We start from the raw sequence: 15,641 nt of genomic DNA, 5'->3' as shown, positions 1-15,641 counted from the left end.
CCAGAACGGACAAACCAAACGCTGGGTCTGGAGAGGGCCTTTCACGATTTTGGCGAGTTTCGCGGCCACCATAGGTCCTCCTACACATTCGGAGGGGGGGGGGGGGGGCATTATTTTTTCCCCACCCATATTCTGTGAAGACCCGCCCCGCTCTGCCTCTGATTGGCTCTTATCCTGATGTTCTTACCTTAACCATCTCACTTCTCATGCCTAAACTAACCAACCTAAAGGCAATGAGTACTAGACAATCAGAGACGGGGGGGTTTATTTATATCTATATATGGTTTCAATCTGCAACCTCACGGCTAGATGCCACTAAATCTTACACAGTGTGGTGGAGGGCTGGTGTGGTAGGAGGTGTCATACGTTGGTAAGAAGGGGGCGCTAATGCAAAAACTTGGATGTCAAGTCTAAGTGCAAATACAGAAGAAGAAGAAGGAGCAGCCAGGCGCACGGTTTGCAGCTTCATTTTGTTGTGATTGTGTTGTTTGTGTCTGTGTCAGCTGTAGCAGCTGCTTTATGTTCACTGTCCGGTTGAACTGGTTGTTAAAACCTTGCGGATATGTTAAGTGTGGAGTCGTTGCAAGTGGCGGAGGAGGAGGTGGTTGAATCCAGCACCAATAAACTCGGTGACATTTACACTTTTGTGACCAAAGGCTGCTTTCCTCAGACAATGCACCCTATAAGAAAGAAGAATCTCAAAAGATACGCCCGGAAGTTTATCATTGACGGTAAGACTTATTTTAAAACCTTTAATAAGCTACTGGAAACACGCTGAACATGCCTTTCTTTCCTCTAGCTAACCCTCTGTTGGCATCACGAACTTCATTACAAAACCTGCCAATTTAAAACCAGCTTCCTCTCTTGTAGGACATAACGAGTCAATGATGAATCTGTAGGAGTCTAACTTAGTTCAATATAACCAGCACTGTATATCAGGTACATTTCAACCTCTGACACTGTCTGATAGTGGCCTGAACGTTAAATCATGCTTTTGAAAGTGGATCATTGACAATATGTTATAAAAGTAAAGGTTTTCTGTAAGTAATTGGTGTTTTGTAAATGGATAGTGATGCCAAATTGAAGCATGGAGCTAAAGTGTCTTCAGCAGGTCGGAAGTGATCATTCATCAGCTGTCTGACAACATTAAATGTTTTCAGTGCAGTATGGTGTGATGTTCTCTCCTGAAGTATTCATCGATCTGTTGTGATCTTCTGTTTGGGAGAATGTAAGAACCTTGCTCATGTGAATCCATCTCTGCATTCAAGAGGGGAAGCTGTACTATGTGGGACCCAAGAAAGAAGAGAAGAGGGAGGTGGTGATCGATGCCGAGAGGAAGAGGCAGATCTTCCTCGACTGTCACTTCAATGACATCGGTCATCATTTGGGCCAAAAGAAGACAGTCCACAGGATCCAGAGCAAGTACTACTGGCTGGGTATCATCAAGGATGTAGTGGATTGGGTACAGACAGTTTTATGTGTAGAATATTCAGTTAACATCACTGAGACATAATGATAGAAAAATAATGTCTAACTGATATTCTGATAAGTGTTTGCTGTTGTAGATAAAAGTGTGTGAGACCTGTCAGCACACAGAGAGGAATAAAAACCTGGCGAGGACTGTTCGGCCCATCAAAGTGGACGCACCGTGGGATATAGTCGGGATCGACATCATCGGTTTTTACTTCTCTTCATTTCAACAAATTGTATATTTTACTGCTTTACTGCTTTTTTCCCCAGTTTGAGACTTGTTGTGTGTTTTCTCTTCACCAGGGCCTTTCCCAGAGACGCAGCAAGGCAACACTAATGTTACAGTCCTCATTGATTACTACAGTAAATGGCCTGAAGCGTTTCCAGTGCAGAAGACAGATGCTCTCTCCATTGCCAGATGCATTTCCAAATGTGTATACAGGTAGAAACATTTCACAAGGGTTGAAGGAAGAGTTTGACCAAAATAACCTACTGATATATTTTAATGTTAGTTTTTGTCCTCATTACCATATCCCCCAAACCAATTCTTTAATGTTTTTGATTTAATTCATGGTATGGTTGCCTCTAAATCATAAATAAGAGGCCACTATCGGTTGCTGGCATTTTAGTCTAATTCTGTGGTTCCCTGGTGGTCCTCGGGATCCCACGAGATGATTAAAAGGAATTAGAAAGAAAAATAAACTGTTATACTTTGCTTTAACTTCCTGATCCGTGTGCCTCTTCAGGCTTCTAAAAACCATTCAAATAAAATAATCTAAATCTTAAACCACTGACAACTCTCTCCAAAAGTAAGGCCATAACCCGTGATAGAGACATTTGTTCACTTTAACCACTGGTATTATAACATTGTTAACGTTGCACATTAGATTTTTTTTCTCATTCTGTTCTCCGTTCGATCAGGTTCGGTGCCCCTAAAACAGTCGTGTGCACGCAGAATGGTGACTTCTGTGATGAGGTGAGATGTGAGTCACAGAGTTAATGAAATAAACAAACAGTTAATAGATGAGAGTCAGTTTTGTTAGTACTCATCCAGATGTTTTCCAGGTGACCAAGCTGCTGTGCGACAGGTGGAGCATCGTGCTGAAGGTTTCTCCTCTGGATCAACCTCAGCTCAACCCGCTACACGACTGCACCGGTCCTTTACTGAAGGAAGCCGTGGTGCAGATGGTAACGGAGAAGCAGGCCGAATGGGACGACTTTCTAGACCCTGTGCTGTTTCTGTTCAGAACATCCACCAACCCCACGACCAAGTTCACCCCCTACTCTCTCATGTTTAACAGGAAAGCTAATTTACCCAACGAGGTAAGACGGCAGGAATAAGCCTTTTCTAACAGACTGGTCTGGTTTCTTCTTACTACATTCTTCTTTTCATCCAGACTACACTCAGCCTGCTGAATTATGACGATCAAGAGCAGGATATGTATTCCACCAAGGAGAAGGCCTCTACGTATGTGACCATAATGCAGGAGCAGCAGAACTCTGTTAAACAGCTGGTAATTCATATTATTTTTCCTTCCACAATGAAAACGGATGCTGCAGATCAAACACTGCTGAGGAGATTTTCACCTGGTATCATTTCTTTCTTAAAGGGATGAATAGTGTACAGATAAATGTAACCTGGTACCATCCAACTGTAACAAAATCTGCCTACCAATCAATGATGTCACCTTGAGGTTGCCAGGCAACCAGCGGACACTACTGGAAATTACTAGCCTCAGCTAAGAAACAGTCCCACTGATAAGCTCATGTAAACACAGAGCTAGCTGTTTTCTGCTTTTCCAGTCTTAATGCTAAGCTAAGCTAAGCAGCTGCTGGCTGTAGCTTTAAATGTTTAGAGTGGTATCAATCTTATCATCTAACTCACAGCGTCTCTCCCAAAATGTTGAAATACTACTTGAACTAATTCCTTTAAATTTGTTTTGCCTTCTTTAGTGCAGGATGAGGTCACCGCTGATGATGCAGGTTTCTAGTTATACGGTATCTTAGTTGTTACTATAAAAAGAATTCTAATTTATGGGCAGGAAAACCAAAACAATCAACTCTGTTGTACTAAACAGCAGAGATGCCTTTTACATCACACACAGTTCTTTGATCCATTGTTAATATATGAATATTGATCACTAAGTCTTTGTGTTCATTGCTGATTGGTTGAGTGCATCATTTGGGAAATGACCTTATATGGAGTCCCATTTGGCTCATTCATGAGAGCACATGTTGCTGTGCGTTTTTGTGTCCCTCATACATGGTATGACGGCGTGTAAGACATGATGTCATCAGTGTGATGTTTGTGTTGAGCTCCATGTGACAAAAACTTGATTCTGTCACAGCGAATCTTTAATCAGTGAGTTCACATGATTAATACCCATGTGTTATGTGACAGTAAACATGTTGACAGAAATATTTACAAATGCATTCATTTATGGTCTTAATTGGTTCGTTAGCATGCGTGACACATGGTAGTTATTGGGGAGAAATGATTCAGCTCAGATGGATTTGTTTTGTTCTCCAGACGTCTGTTCATTTTGGTCTCTGAATGTGTGTGTGTGTCATTTCCAGGTGCTAGCCAATATGAACGCAGCCTACAAACAAGAGAAGAAAAAGAACGCCAAACGCAGGGCACATAACATGCCCTCCATGACCTTTAAAATCGCAGATCCCCTGTTTGGTGCGGGAGACTCTCCCTCCCCGAAAAAACTGAAAGAGAGTTTATATTTGTCTTTCCCTGTTGAGACGGTGCTGGCCACCGAGCAAAGCAGCTCAGAAGACATAAAGACTGAGTTAGAATATCACTTGGCCGAGTCTGACGTCCACTGAGGATTCAGAACCGTCTGAAATGAATTTAGTCGTCACGTCAGAGGAGCACTACCACATGTCGTCATGAGCTGCCCGCGGTCTCAGACAGAAGACAGAGATCCAGATGTTGGTGAAACGAGTGTGATGATGATTAGTGCTGCCGTCGTCAGTCAGTTGAACACAATGCAGGCTTGTCATCCAGACATCTGATGTTTCATTTGTAGATGAATCTTACGCTAAGAATCCTCTGGCCAAAGAAACTGCAGATGAATTGTTGTTGTTTTTTCACGATTTCTTCACCAAAAAGCACTGTTTCCCATGAAAATGATGTTAAGTTATTTGTGTCTACTTTGTCACACAATAGAGTTTTAATCTACAGTACTAATAAAGGTATTGTTTGATTTGTGTTGCCTTGCTGTATACTATAGTCATTACAAGATGCTCCAGTTGTTATTCTCTACTAGTTTAGCCTTTATAGTATCTACTCATTTAAAAATGTATAATGACCTCAGTCTTCCTGTCGGCATTGCAAGAGTAGAAACTAAAAGTGAAAGACTGAATGAGTTTATAAACATATAATAAGTGGGTCAGAGCCATTTGCAATAATGGAGTAGAATTGCAACTTCACTTTTTTCCCACATTTTATCTCTTATAGAAAGCAAATTTATCCAGAATGAAAGTTAAAAAGCAGACAGGACTTTCATCAATAGAGTTCTTTTTTCTTTTGTCCACTGGGGGGCAGCAGATGGTTGTAAACAACATCAGACATATTAACACCTGAGAGGGTCGGCAAAATGTTTATATTAACTCCTGCAGACACAGAGTCACATAATTATTATTATTATTAAGGCCTGAACTCCAAAAATCAGGTGTTTCTTTCTTATTATTACTACTGAAACCCTAAACATGTTAAACTCACCAAATTTGGCACGCACATCAGGTCTGGTGAAAATTTGATCAAATGTAAAAATTAAACCCCAAAGTGCCAAAATGTGCTCTCTAGCGCCACCTATGTATGTAAAACGGCCGCCATGGCCCGTAGTAATGTCGTAGAGAGATCGAACCAAAACTCAATTATTTGTCTCATCGAGACCTACAAATCATACACTGACACCCCTGACCCCCTAAATCCAACAGGAAGTCCACAGTAAGCCCATCAAAGTACGACTTTTCTCCAATTTTGGACCCCGAGCAAACGGCTCTCTTCAGAGGGCGTTTATGGTATCAGCTTCAAACTTTTATACATGACTTATGACACTGTGCTGAACAAAAGTTATTAAAAACTTTGTAATAACTCGAACAGTTAAGATTTTATAAGCCCTGAGAGTTGCAGTGCCACATCACCCTTACAATGTAAATCAATCTCTGGGTATGAACTTTGTATCAAACTGATGCTTCTGACGTCTGAACTGTAAGTCTGACCGCTTTCAAACCTGTATCAATGGATTCGCGACAAAATTTCCTTCTATCAGATGTGACTTTTAATATAATATTTGACTAAAGTTATGGGATTTATGAGGATATGTCACAAGAAGAGTACTCGAAAATCCTGCTCTCCAACTGAGAGGGAGAAGGGGGGGGGGGGGGGGTCAGACCTGTCAGCCCGGGTCTGGAGACATCTATAGAAAACACATGTAAATTCAAGATTTGTAGGTCAAAGTCTTGTGACTCATAAAACTATGTGGAAGCAGTAAATGTTCAGAAAGATGTGGGTTCACTAACACTCTCTATTCAAATATATGACTATCAGTTACTTATTGTCTCTACACACCTGACAGGACACATGTCAATCAAACTTTCACCAGGTCATGTGGGTTAAAAGTCTGTACTTTTCTAAAAAATAGACTTCATGAAAATTAGGAATTTAATTTCTTTTACACACAAACTCATCAAGAGTTTTCAATTTATTTATTGAAATTACAGTGAATGGACCCAAAACCTGCATAATTTTGATGACATAGGTGTGAGCGAGACAGACATGTCTCACCCTGCAGAAAACTCATCCTCACACCATTGAGATTTGATGTTTCACCATGACAGAGGAAGTTTCTATAACTTTATTGTACATGCTCCAGTCTGCACCAAACCTTACCTGTTTGTAAAGTCAGACCTGTCAGTCCAGGTCTGGAGACGTCTACATGCCTGTAACAGAAGCGCTTGGACTGCCGTTCAACGCTGCCTGCAGCTTTAAGTCATTTAGAGTCGGGGTTCTGGCCATCCATCTATCCAATATTCACTCTGGTTAGTTCAATTCTGTTTTGGTCCTCAGCTGGTAATCTATCTACATTTGTGGATGTAGTTATGAGTTTACACTGACAAACTATCATTTTTACCTTTTTCTCATTAAAATAAGATTTTTTTTCCTTACATTATGGAGGATAACTAACACATTGTTCAACATAAATGTGTGTTGTTGTTTTTTTGACCCTCATAGTTTGAACACATGAGAATATCTGGTGGGAGGGGCCACACACCGTTCACTTCCGCAACAGCTGTAGTGCGTCAGAGAGAGAGAGGGTAAAAATGAGAAGAGGTATCATTCTGCCTCCTTTGCAGCGCATTAAAACTGCCATTGTGTAGTAGTCTTCATGGTTAAAAAAGTATGTTTGGCAATTTGAATCTAGTCAGGACTTCAAAGAGTCACAAGAGCTTGTTAATTCAACCAGGTACTTTCTAATATCACTGAATGAATGGATGCATATACAACCTGTTACATTAGTTTCAGTGGCTCCTCGGCTGCCTGAGTAAAAGGCCCATGCACAGTATGTACAAAAGAACGCTCATATATTGGATAAAAAGCCTACAAGGTATCATCACTGCGATATAATTACAAAGTACAACCTTTGTCTACTTCTCAAACTCCTGCTTAATGTACAAAATTATCCACAATCTTGCTCCTCCCCCACTGATAGAGTTTGCCTATTATGTTCACATAACATTAGATAACATCAGATAACAGCAGATAACATCAGATAACAGCAGGCAAACAAGAGCATTTACCAGAGTGCAGCACAGGTCCACACACAATACTCTACCCTCCAGTTTTAAATCACAATTGATATTATGGCTGAAACAGAACCAATCATGTGAACATTTTGTATGATGTAATGCTTTAAATGGAAAGTGTCTTTAGCTTTTATGATACAATGTTTATTCTCTGTATGAATAATAACATTTGATGCTGGAAATATTTTGTGGATTTGCCTGCCCGGGGACTGCTGATGAAATTTAGCTATGTAGCTAACTCTGGCACAGTCAGAGTACATATATATATATATATATAATATAATATATGTATAAGAATGTGAAGAGGGTGATTACTTTCAGATCTGACTGGTCATGCACATGTGGGTAGTTGTGATCCTGCGGAGTGTGCATCCTCTCAGACATAGACGATCTTGGATACCGGGGTCCACCTGACGCTTCAGTCTGTTCACTATAATCAAGTTTACTGGCCTCAGTGTGAGAGGAGGACTCCGCCTCTGAGCCGGTACAGTCTTCACGCTGCTGTGTGTTTTATTATGATCAGAGGAAACTGCAGGAAGCTGTTGAACGTGTCGCCGGACAGCTGGACATGAAGGGATTAAATATCATGGCAGCATTTGAAACCTGACGCAACACAGCTCACTTCCTGCTGAAAGCTAACAGCTAACTAAAGCTGGCTCAGACTGTGTGAGACTGATGTTGCAACATTACTGGACATTATTTACAGCGTAGTGACAGTTACATTCAGCTAGTTAGACAAGGACTTCCTCATATTTATTGCATGTAGCCACAGGCCGCAGGAGACCGGAAGTAGTTCCCTTCTAAATAAAAGTAAGTTAAGAAAAATCATTTGGAGTGACAGAAAATGCCCAAAAGATTTTCTTGAGCTACTGCGGTTCAGCTTTCTCATGTAAGGCCTGATGTAAGTGTTTACCAGATGTTTTGCATTTTAATTTAGCTGCTAACCACTTATAAGTGTATTTTGAAAAGCTGGTTATTATTATTATTATTATTATTATTATTATTATTATTATTATTATCTGGGATAGCTGAACACTGTTAGTACTTGTCATAACCCTGATAATCAGTATGGGCATCAAAGCAGGTGTGAGCTGCACTGTGTTATATGTCCTACTGGACATTGTCCTCACCACTGTCCTATATACACATGGATCACACTTGAGCATATTCAAAGAGGATGCCCTACACTTCAACATCCTCCAGTCATCATTGGACCTCTGGGGGATCGTGCTGCTCCGGGCCTCCCTGCTGCTGGGTGCCTCCATAGGGGTGTCATGGAACAGAGAGGATGGCCCCCCCAGGGTCGCTAAACTCACCACCCTGATTCTCCTAATCTGCCTGAGCATCATCACATACACCCTGGCCAAGCTGCTGATGCTGAGCGAGCTGGGGCCTCTGTCCCAGCAGCCCTGGCTCCTGAGCCTGATGTGCTGGACTTGTGTCTCCTCTCTGAGTGTCATGCTGCTCTGGAGGCTGCTCGGGAAGGAGTCCGCCTCGGTGAGCAGTCAAAGCGGCAGCAGGAGCGGTGAACGAGGACCTTCTGGGGACACCGAGAAGCTGGTGGAGACAGCTGGTGAGGAGGAGCGGGAGGTGGGGTGTGAGAGGAAGAATAAGAAAGAGGAAGCAACACGGGAGAAGGAGAAGACCAGCTCAGGAGCTACGCTGGGACGTCTGCTGAACTACTGTAGAAAAGATGGCGGGCTGTTGTCTGTAGCTGTCCTCTTCCTCATCATCTCTGCTGTGTGTGAGTGTCCTTGATGTGGTGATATAGACCACTACTATCACTGTATTTGCACCAACCTTTGCTCAGGTAGCATGATCGTTGTGTTACTCATATGAGATTACACAGTTTACCAAGTTACTGATGAAGGTCGTAAAATTTTAAAATGACCTTGTGACAGCTTATCAGCTAGCTTCAAATAGCGCTCTATAAAGTGTGGACTGAATGCCAAAAATGCCCCACCTGCAAATGACCTTCACTTTATTCAGTGTCTGAAGTTATCCTGAAAAGAAACTAAGTCTTATCATCCACCACTAGTTTTTGCCACAAATGATTCTGACCATGATATTTATGATAAAACAGTTTCTCCTAGAGTTGCTCCTTTTTGCCAAAGATACTTAAACAGTCCTAACATGATATCTTGGTCTCTCTTTGTACCTGCAGGTGAAGCCTTCATACCTCTCTACTACGGGAAGGCCATAGACGGCATCGTGGTTCACCAGAGCATGGAGTACTTTGCTAAACCTGTGATCACACTGTCAGTGCTGGCCTTAGCCAGGTGAGTATCTACACTTCCTCTGATGGTGGAGGAGGGTGGAGGTGCGTGTCATCACTGTGATCCAGTGTTTTTAAAATAAAACTGACTGACTGAAGAGAGACGCTGTAATTAGAGATCAGTGGAAGGAGACACCGGCATTTGTTTGTATGAAAGTGTTGCAGACTATGACTGTAATGTTCCTCTTCTTCTTCTTCTTCTTCTTCTTCTTCTTCTCATTATTATTATTATTATTATTATTATTATTGGGAGAAATCAGTAAAAAGGAGGGTGATGATATTAGATGAAGCATACATACAGTATATGCAAAGCCTGCTTGGCTACAAGACAAACTAATTTAAACCAGATCCAGAATGCAGCGTGTCAATGTTCAAATAACATTAAAAGAAGTCCAATAATAACTTGCATAATCTGATTTTAAGACTTTTATGTGTACAAAATAAACATGTTATTAAAAGTTAGCTAACTTGAACACTTACAGACATTCCAATAAATTAAACAGCTGTTGATGAGATTTGATAAAGGTCTTAGACTGCAGCTGAAGCCAGAACATCAAACCAAAGCTCTTTAAAGCTTCTGACAGCGTTTTCTTCTCCTCAGCTCGATTGCAATGGGAGTTCGTGGAGGAGTCTTCACCCTAACGTTTGCCAGATTAAACGTTCGGCTCAGGAATCACCTCTTCAGAAACCTGATGAAACAGGAAATAGCCTTTTTCGATGAAAACCATACAGGTAATTAACGAATATTTTCATTTTTGATTAATCTGACATTTATATTCTTGATTATCGATTAAACATTTTGTCTATTAAATGTCAGAAAATCATGGAAGATGCCCATCATAATGTCTTAGAGCCCAAGATACAAATGTGTTTTTGGTCCGATCAGGTTACTGTCATGTATGACACAGAAAAAAGAAGCTGCCAGCTACCTGCAAATGACTAACACAATTATTAGATTATCAAAATACTTATTCTCTGTCAATCAGCTCATTAATGAATGGACTAATGGTTGCAGCTCTGCAGGTAAGATAGGAGCACTATCTATCTATCCATCCTGTCTGTATCGCCCTGCAGGTGACATCATCTCACGTCTGTCAGCGGACACCACGCAGGTGAGTGACCTCATCTCCCAGAATGTCAACGTCTTCCTGAGGAGCACCATCAAGGGCGCCGGCTTCTTCATCTTCATGTTTGGGATGTGCTGGAAGCTGACACTGGTGACCATCATGGGATTCCCTTTCATCGCCCTTGTCTCTAAACTTTATGGCGAGTACTACAAGGTAAAGTAGTTTTCTCTATGTGTTGCTTTTTTCATTTGTAGATAAAACTAAACTAACTTCTTTGTGTGTGTGTGTGTTTTTAAAAAAATATTTCCAGAAACTCACCAAAGAGGTGCAAACAACCCTCGCAGAGGCCAATAAAGTTGCAGAAGAAACCATTTCAGCCATGAGGACAGTGCGAAGCTTTGCCAATGAGTGTGGGGAGGCTGACTCCTACTACGCTAAGCTCTTAGTCATGTTCCAGCTCAACAAGAAACAAGCCTTGGCCTATGCCTGCTACATGTGGTCCAGTTGTGTAGGTATCAGCATCAGCCTCTTCAAATTAAGAGCTCCACATTTATTTTTGTTTCATAAAATATCACTAATTCATTGTTTGTTACAGTGTGTGCATCAGTACATCAAAGTTTGTGTGTGTTCTTCAGATCTCAGAGCTTGCTCTAGAGGTGGCTATCCTCTACTATGGCGGTTACCTTGTGGTTACTGGTCAGATGAGTAGCGGTGCCTTGATATCTTTTTTCATATACATGCTCGAGCTGGGAGAATGTCTGGAGGTATTTCATCTGTTATCTCATCTGTTTTGTCTGTTCATCTATTTTGTGTGCATGAGAACATTTGCAAGATTTATCCCCATTAACTGATCTCTCGTGTGATCCGTCGCACAGAGCATTGCATCAGTGTACACGGGCCTCATGCAGGGAGTGGGAGCTGCTGAGAAGGTTTTTGAGTACCTGGACAGGAAACCCAAACATCCAGCTGATGGCACGGAGGCTCCGGATGCATGCAATGGTCTGGTGGAATTTAAAGACGTCACGTTTGCCTACCCGACACGTCCTGAGACTGATATTCTCAAGGTTTGTCCCGAGGGCTCTGCCCGCCACACTGAGCTGATAAACCTTGTAGAACTCTGCACTGCTGAAATATGGGGCCTTGTTTCTTAAAATCTGTGCTACTATATAAGACTTTGCACTCTGCCAGGAATACATTTCTGTGGGAAAACAGGCAGCATTACAGTTTTGTATTTTGTGTTACTTGAACAGGATAATGGCCATATGTGATGATAATTATAAAAATAGTTAGCAATTAAGTTTCTGTCAGTTGTTGCAGCTCTAAATCAAATGATATGCAAATATCTTTGTTTAGTAACATAAATCCTAAACTATCAGTAGCCCCTCGGCCTCCAAACTCCTTCTTTTTTTGCTAAATATATGAACTTTTTATAGTGGCAGAAAAAAGAAAATAATTTCCAAACTTTCACTTATAATAAGTACAATAAGTGTTGGTGTGTTGCAGGGAGTGTCATTCACTCTGCGGCCTGGAGAGGTGACAGCGCTGGTGGGACCTTCAGGCAGTGGAAAGAGCTCCTGTGTGACTCTGCTGGAGAACTTCTACCTGCCTCAGCAAGGCCAAGTGCTGCTGGATGGAAAACCTGTTCACACCTTCCAACATGACTACCTCCACTCCAAGGTCAGGCTATGTCAGAGGTCAAAGGTTGGGACGGGGTATGACGGGGTATTTTATCATAGGTGCTGGCACAAACTGGCAGATTTTGTGACTATGGTCATGCTAGTAGATGAAGGAGGATGACATTGATCTTTAGACCAGTCAGAGGATATGTACATCCTACGAGCGTTACGAGCAGGTCATCAGCGGCATCAGGAAGCAGAAGCCTGCAGCAGGTTATTTTGTTGTTCTGCTGTTGTTATTGCAGGTGTCTCTGGTGGGTCAGGAGCCGGTGCTGTTTGCCCGGACGATCGAGGAGAACATCAGCTACGGTCTGACTGACGTCCCCGTGGAAACCGTGCAGCACGCTGCCACCAAGGCCAACGCTCACGACTTCATCACCAGCCTCCCCAAAGGCTACGAGACCAGTAATTATTATACACCTTCATTTCTTTCTTTCATCATCTTTACATTACTGGAATTTATTTGATCTGTTTCATCATAAAATCTAATAATTTCATAATTTGATTATTCTTATTATTGTTATATAATCAGCCGATAACGTTTTAGGAATGAAACAGGTAAACTACAACACCTGCTCAAGAGACTGTTGGCTGTTAAGAAAGGTTTGAGTTGTGTTTTTTCTTATAAATTCATTGTCATCTGAATTATTGCATTTAGAGCTGCAATTATTAATTGATTAGTTGATTGAGAGCAAAGCTGGTTGCAGCTTCTTAAACATGAATATTGTCTGGTTGCTGGTAGTAAACAAGACAAAACAAGAGGTTGCACCTTTGGCTTTGAGGAACAGTGATTGACATTTGACATTTTTCATTATTTTCTTACATTTTATAGACAAAATAATCGACAAATTAATCTAATGACAATAGTCGTTAGTTGCAGCCCTAATTGCATTATTTGAAAAGTGCTAAAATAAACGGTATCGGTAAAGGACACAACATGAAAAATTCATTGTCAGTTTTCAAAGTTCTTAACAGTCACATCCTACTTATTATAGTGTGTATGAAGTCTTTTATATCAGCCCAAAGCATGATGGGTAGGGCAGCCCGGGGGCTCGCCATATAATCACAACGCCCCTGATTGGAGTCCTTCTAAGAACCTTTGTTCCCCTCATACTGTCCACTATTCAAATAAAGAAACATGATGGGTAACATCACTTCATCATATTGTTTTATAAAATAAAAATGCAGCCGAGGGTCATGTGACTTCACTAAGCTGAAGCCATGCAGTTGAATCATTGCACCTCGTTGTTCAGGTGTCGGAGAGAAGGGCACCCAGCTGTCAGGGGGACAGAAACAAAGGGTGGCCATCGCCAGAGCTCTCATCCGCAACCCTCGTGTTCTTATCCTGGACGAGGCCACCAGTGCCCTGGATGCAGAGAGTGAACACATTGTAAGTCCAAATGACATCTGACATATACAAGAGGCCTTAAAAGCGTAATACAATCCTGTAATATCACCTTACATTAGTGAATGAGTGATCATTCTGTGAACTCATGTCTGCTGCAGGTTCAGCAGGCTTTGAACACCATCATACGGGAGCACACGGTGCTGGTGATCGCACATCGGCTGAGCACAGTGGAGAAGGCAGACAACATCATAGTGATCGACAGGGGCCAGGTGGCTGAACAGGGGTCCCACAGTCAGCTGATGGCCAGCGGGGGGCTCTACTACAAACTGGTGCAGAGGCAGGTCCTGGGCATCGAGACGGGGGCGGAGCTCCTCAACCCGTCCGAAAACCTTCACTGGAAGTCTGATGGAGGACGCCGGCGGAGCAGACAAAGCAGCGGCAGCAGCGAGTCAGAGTGCAGCGCTCGCTACTGAGTTCCAACCAGAGAGTGGAAATGTGATTATTGGACTGCTGGATGTTTTTGAGGGTTGATAGCATTATTTTTCAATTCAAACCACCAAACCATAGCAGATATTTTGTGCAGATATCCAAAGTCTGAGAAGAATTACCTGTGTAGAGTAGAGAAGTCCAGGATTATAGTCAATCTGACCAAATTGTCAACCAGATTATCATTACTAAATTATAAATATAGAGTCAAACCTATCAAAACATATCAGAGGGTTGGCATTTCCCTCTTCAGTAAAACTTGAATGAAGGGCCAGTATGAACACTAACTGACATATTAGCTTTAAGAAGAGGCACAATGTTGCCTCTGGTGTACTGTATACGATTGTGTTTGTTTGTTTATTTTTTTAATACCTCATCATCACACTACGGACACAATCTTATTTTATTAAAGTCTTCCTCAGGATTTAGTTTTGCTTTCATATTGATTTTATGGTGACAGGTTTGGAAATGCTTGATGTTCACTTATATTATTTGTAATTCCACATGTAAGCAGTGTGAACAAAGAATAGACGGGTGCCTTTGTCTGTGGAACTTGAATGCACTAATAGACATCTATGATTGTCTACAATGAGGATCAATCAGCAGCACTGTAAATGAAATATATACAAACAACACTGTAAAAAATGTACTGCATGTGGTCCTTTATGGATACTAATGTTGGATTAATGCCGTATGCTGCATTCACCGTCTCCTGGTAAAATCCTGCTTCACATTTTAGCTGATGAAAACATGGACACACTGGTGACTGTTAGGTGGGTTTATTCTGTAGTATCAGAATATTGTGACTTTCCTATTAATTTATCTTGTATTTTTACATATAATTTGGCTTCAAGTATGCTTATACTTCAAGCCAAAATTTGTGCGGGGTGAGACTTCATTTCCATAGTCAAATTCTTTGGTGACTCTTCAAAAATGTATTTACTCAGTGTCGTCCACACCTGAATGACTTAAACAATGAAGCCATACACATCTTGTCAGCAGAGTTCATGTAACTACAGGCACTCAAATTTATCTTTACTTGCTTGATAATGTAAAGGCCTAAACTGAAATAAGCTGAAACTGGTAGCTTGTTAAAGATTTGGTATATTGGTCCTGACTTGCTCAAACATCTTGACTGATATGGTTCCAAATGACATTTGTGGATGTTTTTTTTTTTTTTGTAGCTTCACTTTCTAATGTTAAATCTAGTGAGAGGCTTCGCTGCATCTTCAGTATTCCTCAGTTGATGCTCATGTTGTGAGGTTCTTCTTTTTCATTGGTTTGTAGAGGCGCTTTGCATCCAAAATGTTGCGTTACCTCCTTCTACTGGATTGAAAATAAGACTCAATTCTTCTTTTTAATCTAAATTATTATATATAAAATAAAATAAATAAAGTTCTTCCCAACCCCTCATCCCATTCTCTAACATAACTTCTCAGTTTAGGCTGTGAGAGGACCTGAAAGCCTCTCTCAACAGCCCAGGCACGTCCTCCAGTAAT

At 41.4% G+C, this 15,641-nt stretch overlaps 2 protein-coding genes across 2 annotated transcripts; both read left to right on the top strand.

Moving 5' to 3' along the window:
* Window positions 1–229: 229 nt before the first annotated feature.
* On the top strand, window positions 230–4,685 carry zgc:113436 (uncharacterized protein LOC503528 homolog). The gene is made up of 8 exons (XM_067601917.1): window positions 230–731; window positions 1,269–1,462; window positions 1,566–1,677; window positions 1,774–1,912; window positions 2,392–2,446; window positions 2,536–2,793; window positions 2,868–2,984; window positions 4,048–4,685. The coding sequence occupies exons 1-8, from the start codon at window positions 563–565 to the stop codon at window positions 4,303–4,305; spliced, it is 1,302 nt and encodes a 433-aa protein (XP_067458018.1). The 5' UTR covers window positions 230–562; the 3' UTR covers window positions 4,306–4,685.
* A 3,007-nt stretch (window positions 4,686–7,692) lies between these two features.
* On the top strand, window positions 7,693–15,555 carry abcb9 (ATP-binding cassette, sub-family B (MDR/TAP), member 9). Its single transcript, XM_067601903.1, has 11 exons — window positions 7,693–9,034; window positions 9,455–9,569; window positions 10,167–10,297; window positions 10,640–10,845; window positions 10,943–11,140; window positions 11,268–11,396; window positions 11,508–11,696; window positions 12,136–12,309; window positions 12,554–12,713; window positions 13,562–13,698; window positions 13,815–15,555. The coding sequence occupies exons 1-11, from the start codon at window positions 8,359–8,361 to the stop codon at window positions 14,127–14,129; spliced, it is 2,430 nt and encodes an 809-aa protein (XP_067458004.1). The 5' UTR covers window positions 7,693–8,358; the 3' UTR covers window positions 14,130–15,555.
* The last annotated feature ends 86 nt before the right edge of the window (window positions 15,556–15,641 follow it).

This window comes from Thunnus thynnus, chromosome 2 (assembly GCF_963924715.1).
Source record: "Thunnus thynnus chromosome 2, fThuThy2.1, whole genome shotgun sequence".
NCBI classification, from domain to species: Eukaryota; Metazoa; Chordata; class Actinopteri; order Scombriformes; family Scombridae; genus Thunnus; species Thunnus thynnus.
This window is presented reverse-complemented; position numbering and strand designations above follow the sequence as displayed.